This window comes from Nuphar pumila, chromosome 13 (genome assembly GCF_984573655.1).
Source record: "Nuphar pumila chromosome 13, dmNupPumi1.hap1.1, whole genome shotgun sequence".
NCBI lineage: Eukaryota > Viridiplantae > Streptophyta > Magnoliopsida > Nymphaeales > Nymphaeaceae > Nuphar > Nuphar pumila.
This window is the reverse complement of record NC_143261.1, coordinates 18574160-18582165: the sequence shown is the minus strand read 5'-3', so window position 1 is coordinate 18582165 and position 8006 is coordinate 18574160. Positions and strand designations below refer to the sequence as shown.

Genomic DNA, 8006 nt, shown 5'->3' with positions numbered 1-8006 from the left:
CTAGCTCATTAACAATGTTCAGTGCACAGGACTCCACACACTTGGCTAAGTGAGTTGGGGTCTGCTTAAAGGTGTTAAAGTTGAAGGACTTTGAGAGTTCAATACTCGGGGTGCACATTTTCAGTACTTGTTGCAATACTGAAATCATTAGAAAACCCAAATAATCAAGATGCATCCGAATACACCCTGCCCACCCAGCAGTGTCTTGCTTCCGCTCCTGCATCACAATCCTAGTGCACACATGGGAGGAGTGCGTGATTTTTCTCCGAGAAAAAAAAATTAATTCAATTCTAATTTTATAAGATGAGGTATAAAAATATGGAATTTTTCCTTGAAAATCAAGTGAGTGTAGGAATTACAGGATCTAGATCCAAGACTCAACATGATTTGAACCCAAAATCTGATAAATTCAGCTCCATCTAATGTTGTTTCTTTGTAATATAAATTTTCATGTTCTAAACTCTTATTTCAAAAGAAAGTTTTTTTGCCTTTTCAAAATTCAACATAGCTAATGCAGAATGCTGCAAATATAATTCACAGCATTAACTAGGCTACATTGTGAGCTTTGGTAGTGAGTGTGAGACTATAGCTAGCCTCTAGGCCCTCTACCATGTAGTTATTCAACGCTCTCTACAAAGGCCTGTTAATACTACTGGCAGTTATTCAACCACCCATATACCAGTGGAGTTAGAACTTGCAACGTCCCATCACATGGTGACTTGCAGAAACTGCTCCTACCAAACTGATTGGAGCCCCGGTCAGTAGGCAGTTATCCTTTGGTTACCATTCTTTTTCCTTAAAGAGAGGATCGGGTCCGAGGCGGCTCTGATGGGTAATCCGTCAGAGCTGCCTCTGTAAACGTTCATCCACATGATGAACGGTCTCCCAACAGTAGAATTGAGCAAAAGCTTAGCCTAAACTGTAGAATTGATTGTTATAGTTATGCACAGACTTTTAATCTACTTTTTCATGCTTTAACCCACCATGCATCTCCAAGGTGAGCATAATAACTGAAAGGGTACAAAAATACAAGAATCACCAGCATGCAGCAATTTTGTTTCTTATACAAATGAAAAGGTTTTTCATATGTCAAATACCAACGAAATGGCTTACCCAAAAAAATACCACAGAAATGATCCATATAACAGAGAATGCAAACACCAACGATTGGCAAATTGTAGATACAGCAATCTTGATGTTCAATGTAGTGAGATGCTTTTATATGCTGTAGAAACAGAAGAAAAGTTATAGGAATCTCATGCACAACCAAAGAGATGACCAACAATAACATTCTCAAAATAAAAAGAAATTGTACCCAATTAAGGATTCTGTAGGGCCGATATCTCAGCACACTATCAGAACCTAAGTTACAGTGAACACAAGTTATTCACTCAACTAAACTCAACTTTACATCAACAGAAGGAGGCACATCAAAGACAACAATCACTAACATGAAATACTTCGTCACTGTAATGTAATTTTGTTTTCCCTTGTAACTGACAGTACCTGGTTCCTGGGAGTTGGATAAATTTTAAAAAAGAAAGGAAGAAAAAAAAGACCTCCTGTGAAGATTAGCTGCTATGGATGCAAAATCCAGCACTGTCTATCAAGATCCACTATCTATGTACCAACTGTAATGCTGATCTGTGTTCTGTGACATGTATATCAATATCTCAAAGTCCTCTTCTCAATGAACTGTTAGGTGAAAACGAAGCTATAAAGGCAAAAACTGAAGAACAAAGGTGACTTAGCATCAGCCAATCACGTCAAAACCGTCATTCGTGTGAAATTGACTAAAGTCTGGGCCTTCCATTTTTCCCATAAGATGCTCAATCCCTGACTCACACACCAAAAGTTAGATGAAAGGTTAAGAATGTGGAATTTGCAGAGTCTGAGAAATATATTTAGCAGAACTGGAAAAGAAAACAAAATATAGAACTCAATATTTCTTTTCTTTCAAGACGGAAGAAGAAAAAAACAGAAGAGAAAATTACTGACATAAAAATCTCAAAAAAATCAAAGTCGCTAAGGTAATTTTCAGGGTTTTCTCATTGAAAATAAACATTATCAACTTCTGAGCAATTTAAATTCCTCTTGTTATCACTGATAAAGTTATAAACTATGAACCAAGCAGACTAAAGACATTGTCCAATGTCCATCTATCTGGTTTTGGAAATGGCCAAAATTAAAATCATGCTAGCTGCAAGTGCAAGCAGAAATTCTCACAAATAATGTAAAGACATACTTGGATTTGCCAGCATATTCTCAAAGAAAGAGAAAGGAGTCAAATTTCCACATGACTTCAAGCTCTCATTTGACTGCAGATGCGGCATTCTACTGGGCTGTGGATCCAAAGTGTACAAGCTGGAGTTAACTTCTTGACCCTGAAAACCCACGTCATCCATGTGTAAAGCGGGATTTTCAATGGAGTGAATGTCCTCCACCTTTTCTTTATTTTCCTTTGGTGATTCCACCTCTGTCTCTGCCACTGAATCCAAGTTATTTGATGCAATCACCTGCTGCTTTCTCTTTGACCGAGCCCTCCTGTTCTGGAACCAATTATACACATTGGTTTCTGAAATTGATCCATGCTGCATCAGTTCAGAGGTTATCTCTTTTATCTTTTGCTTGCTGGGTGTTCCATTTCCCTGTTCAAAGATATTCTCAAGTATTTGAAGCTGCATCTGGCTTGGTGTCCAACGCTGTCTCGTGGTGATTTTATGGCCAGCAGACATCAATGGATCACAATACATATTCCCCAGCCTCATTCCTGAAACACCACAAAATGGAATCAATGTCAGAAAGGTACTAGTGAAATTAATATTAACTCAAGAATCTCAATGAATACATAAACAAACATAATTCACACGCTATCCATTGAAGCTGGGGTTGGAAAGCCATGTCCTTGGGAAAACTGACTTTATGACCTCCTATAAGGATCAAAAGGAATATTTTGGCCAATTAAATTTAAGCAAGCATATTTTCCTACCAGTTACACCATTTTTTTATTATGACAGTCAAGCTGGAAGAACTGTCCTTGTGAATAAAAACACATTTATAAGGCCTTAAAAAGAGCCAAATCTTCAGCTATCTACAGCCATCAACCAACAATAATCACCAAGAATTATGGGTGATCAACTATGGAGCATCAAATGACAAATAAAGATAAATGAATACAAACTAAAGGCAACAATTCCTTTACTGTTCAACAGTTAGAGTTTCTTTTAGAAAAAGTTTGCAATGAAACATCAAGTTTAATTTTTAATTGTAAATCACTAGTATTAAGAAGCAACTTGCAGAAGAATTACAAAGACTTCCATCCAAGATTTCTAGAGGAATTTATTTTTCATACAACTGCACTTTTTTTAATACCACGACAATATTTTCTTTCAAGATAACCCAAAATGTTTTACTTACAAAAGAATTATATTATGTCAATCAAACATAGCTAATGAACAAAAGTTTCATAGATCAAGCCCACTTTGTAAGATAATTATCACTTTTCCACACTCCAGAACAGTGCCTTGGAAAACGCACCTTGTTCGAGATAATTAAAAGGTGACTATCACTTTTCCACACTGTCCAGAACAGTGTCTTGGAAAAATTTGCATATCATAATGCATGGAAGATCGAGGCTGGTTGCTATAAGAAAAATCAACATAAACAACTGGATAACACTTCCTCAAAGAATTGGTTTCTCTTATAGGTTTTCTGGTATGACTGACACTGTCATATGTTAAGATCATGGCTTCAACTTGGCAGCTGACTTGCAAGTTATTCCATGACCAAGAAGATTTAGTTGCATAGTGGTTCAATAATACATTGACCAAGGAAATCAAGTCAACAGATGATTACAACAATAAAGTTAGTGGCAGAGATAACGTGTTTGTTCAAAAGGAAGATTTAATTGGATACTGGTTAAGTAATATATGACCAATGAAATCAAATCAACAGATGATTTCATCACAATAAATTTAGTGGTAGAGGTAGTATGATGTTTTCCTTTTATGGTTTCAATAGCTCGGGCATTTTTTTCCCAGAAGGTGAATTCAGCAGCATTAGTAATAAAGTTGATGGGTCGAAGCACCCTATTAGCAATCTTTAATTTTTCATTCACTGCTCACATATTACAGGTTCACATCGTGTGATGATCACATAGTTACACAATTACAGGATTTCAAGTTCACTTGAAACACTGAACTAACAAAGACAAATTCCTCTTTAATGTTTCCTGGACTCATAAGCATGGTGCTTAGACTTTTAAACAGAGCAACCATTTACCTCGATTGAGCAATTTCAGCTATCTTTGTATCAGGCTCATAAGAAGAGACTAACACTAAAGAATAAACCCCAGCCATCAATATATTTGATCATGTATCTCATCCTTCAACCATGAGATGGAAATATCAAAATGATTACATGTTTTGTCACTTGAAAATGCACCAAATGCATAAGTATCAAAATTCCACGTTACAAATACATGGCAATCTCCAAAACACATGATTGATTCCTGCAATTATAGAGTTAATGAAGTTCTTTGATATATATATATATATATATATAGTGATGCAAACATGCCAAATACAGATCAGCTCATGGAGCATTCAATTCAGACACGTGGGTGGGTTTTTATATGGTTAGAAAAATCAACGGTCCAAAGTCTTTGTAAATTTTCAAGGTTCCAAATATCTTTTTTTTCGTAAAAAACAAATGATCCAGGTGTCTATTCCTCGTAAATCGACCATGTGGAATACATCTATGGGTTTGGGATTGCGAAAAACAAAAAAACAACACTGGAAAAGCCAAAAAAAAAAACATTTAGCATACACACACAAAGCAGAAGGCCAAAACCATCTTCACATCAAGTACAATATAAAGCAAATAATCACTTATTAAAAGACAAACTGCTGCTGAGTCGTGACATTTTTCTTCTCTTTCCTTTTTTGCGTGTTTACATGGAAGAGTCATGCTCAAATCAAAAGAAAAATAAACATCCAATAACAGAATAAATTCAACAAGAAATTCGATGCCAACGGAAAATAAAAGCCTTTCAAGATTAATTACTTCGCACGGCAAGAGAAACTGGATAAGAAACTTTGTTTCTTTCAAAAACTGATCATCATAGAAAAAAGGGGACCAAACAAAAAAAAGGCACGAACCACCGTAACACAACAAATCTCTCTTTCAATAATCAAAATTTCCACTCAATAATAACAACAGCGGACCAACAACTGTTGTGACACTAATAACAATAACCAACAATAGAAATAAATTAAAAAATGCAGCAATTCGACAATTCAAGACTCATAAATGCAACATTGATTTTTAGAAATGCATTAATAAACAATAAACAGAAAATGGGTCTTACATAAACTTAAACCCACAATGTAATGTGCGCAAAAACCATCATAAAATTCCATTGTGATCAAAATTCCATAGTGCCCACATCTTATCTCAAAAAAATAAAATAATTAAGAAAAAAACATATGAATCCCAAAAGTTTAAAAAAAAGTGGGTATCACTTTTTTCTCTTTTTTTCTGTTTACAAGCCTTGTCAAAAATACAATCTAAATAAGGAGAAAATGCCATCAAACTTCTAGAAATGCAACCAAAAAGGGAAGAACAAGAGAGCACCTACACTGTTACCTAAATTTAAAATTGACTCTAAAACCCCAAAAATAAAAGTAGCAAGAGAGAATAAGTGTTCTCCAAACAAACCCCACAGCCCTCATACTTGACAAACAACTGTCACTAGAAATGGTGACAAACAAAAAAAAGAAAGAAAGAAAGAAAGAAAGAGGTAGGTGACCGGCAATGGAGTCCTGCTGGGCGGAGACGGCCTTGTGCATCTCCACGAGCTGCTCGCAGATGGTGGCGTAGACCGAGATTTGGCGCCTGAGCAGCTCCAGCTGCTCGTCCGTCATCACCTTCACGTACAACCCACCACCATTCTGCTGCTGCTGCTCCTCCCCTCCTTCCACACCACACCCACTTCTCGCAACCATTGTTCTTCCCTCTTTCTCTCTCCCTCTATATCTCTATCTATCTCTACCTCTTCTTTCTCTCTCCTCCCCACGATCCCTCCTCCTTCATCCTTCGAAGCACTCCCACATGATTCTCTTTCCTTTCTTCCCTCTCTCCTCCCCTCAAAAAAGAAGCCCCATGAGAGAGAGAGAGAGGCTCGCACGTGCGATACACACGCGCGGGGTACGGACGGCTCCGTGTGGGGATAATCGAACATAAAACGGTTGGGTTTTTAAGCGCATTGACGGAAATAGCCCTCGATTAGTTACTAAATGACTGACGTAATCTCCCTAGTTATAGTTCTGGGTTGAAAATTGGACTTCTGTGTTGACTCGGGATTGATGCAATGATGCCATCGTTTCCTTCGTATGACCGACTGTACGTACTGTCTACTTGAAAGAGCATTTGGAAAACAGACGAGTCTCCTCGCATAAAGATGTGTTCAGACCAACCGGGGCTCTGCTTGCCTGGTAGGAGGAGCTAGTGCACGTCACCTTGTGTTGGGTTGGGACGTTGCAGTTTCAAAACCCAATGGTACAATTGTATAACTGGTAGGAGTCTGCCCAACCCCAGCATGCCTTTAAAAAAAAATTTAGATGTGTTCAACAGTTTCGTTCATAGACTTAAAAATATGATATTTTGAATAATAAATTGCACATACATCATAATCTCATGATCTAAATTTTTTTTTATCAGAATTTTGTTGCAATCAGATATGATTTTCGCTAAGCAAACGCAACTAAACTCAATCAAATTCAGTCGAATATAAGACAAAATCCTATTGATGGGCGACCCTAATGTCATTTGAGATTTTAAAGTTGTATATGTAAGGAAAGTGATGAGGTTGGGGGCAAGCCTCTACCAAGTTAGTAATGGTAAGTAAGGCAAGCAAAGCCAAGCCAGCGTTGTTAGGTTTATGATCTTGAGAGTGATTTTTCATATAAATATAAAAAAACATGGCGAGGTATGATTAGGGGTGTTAATGGGTTCGGGTATGATGATAAATAAGAAAACCTGATTAAGACCTGGGTGGGTTCGGATCCAAAGATCTGAATAATACATAGATCTGGGTATAACTTGTAAAATTTTATACCAGAGTCAGGCCTGACTGTAATTTTTTAATGTAAAAATGATAAAAAATATTATTTTATCTGGTATGGCCCCGGTCTGGTTTATGTAGTTCTTATCATGTCTGAGTATGGTTTCTCTTATAGTAATCCAATTAAACTCAGATCCAAACCCAGTAGCATACCTGAAAATTGAGGCCAAGTCTGATTCAACCTGGGTTCGAACCAAATCCAACCCTTTGACACCCCCCTACGAATGATCGCCTAATGTTAGGTTGGTCAACAAAAACAAGGAAGCTCACGTCAGACTCTTGAAGAAAGCAGGAGTTTTTGGTAATTTGGTGTGCATGGAAGTTATTACTTGGTTGGTATTTTTTTTATAAGGTGGTATATTTGGCGTGGATGGGACTCTTTTGTCTGCCATGCCCTGTCTTTTTGCAGACCTATCTTAGCATCCAACTAACCAAGCAAGATGTTGCTTTAGACTCTACTCTATCGCCACATTGACCAAAAAGCCCCTCTTTTGTATACTTTTCCATTGTCTTCTCACACTCTTTTCTTATTCACAAAGGAACATTCAACGGCCAGCACTCAGGTGGGTCTTATGGGCTCAAGGTACCCTCTCTTAGGGTTTGGGGGTGTAAAGTGGTCGGATTTTGTCGGATGCAGCTAACTAGGGATGACAGTGAATCGGGAAAATGGGGCCTTGCCCCGTTTGGATCGGGAATACAACAACAACAACTACGTCTTCATCCCAAAACAATTAGGGTCGGCGATATGAACCAACATAGAAAAGCATTATGGGTCTTTCACAAAGAAAATCATTATGGGCCTTGCCCCGTTTGGATCGGGAATGAAGGACATAAAATGGTGGGGATAGAGGTTAAAATCAAAACCTGTGCGGGGATGGACTTA

The 8006-nt window shown here is 37.6% G+C and overlaps 1 protein-coding gene across 1 annotated transcript; it reads right to left on the bottom strand.

The window, feature by feature from the left end:
- Positions 1–1276: 1276 nt before the first annotated feature.
- LOC149817977 (WUSCHEL-related homeobox 8-like) lies at positions 1277–6134 on the bottom strand. The gene is made up of 3 exons (XM_089985493.1): positions 5810–6134; positions 2246–2770; positions 1277–1836 (listed from the first exon to the last, which is right to left on the bottom strand). Exons 1-3 carry the CDS (start codon positions 6003–6005, stop codon positions 1754–1756), a joined length of 804 nt encoding a protein of 267 aa, XP_089841619.1. The 5' UTR covers positions 6006–6134; the 3' UTR covers positions 1277–1753.
- Positions 6135–8006: the final 1872 nt, after the last annotated feature.

Bases quoted from the DNA above. Each gene is read 5' to 3' on its own strand.
- LOC149817977 (XM_089985493.1), bottom strand. From the start codon at position 6,005: ATGGTTGCGAGAAGTGGGTGTGGTGTGGAAGGAGGGGAGGAGCAGCAG. The intron at 2,771-5,809 runs GTCACCTACCTC...GTGGTGTTTCAG, and splicing joins CCAGCAGGACTCCATTGCCG to GAATGAGGCTGGGGAATATG. The intron at 1,837-2,245 runs GTATGTCTTTAC...TGTGTGAGTCAG, and splicing joins GAATATGCTGGCAAATCCAA to GGATTGAGCATCTTATGGGA.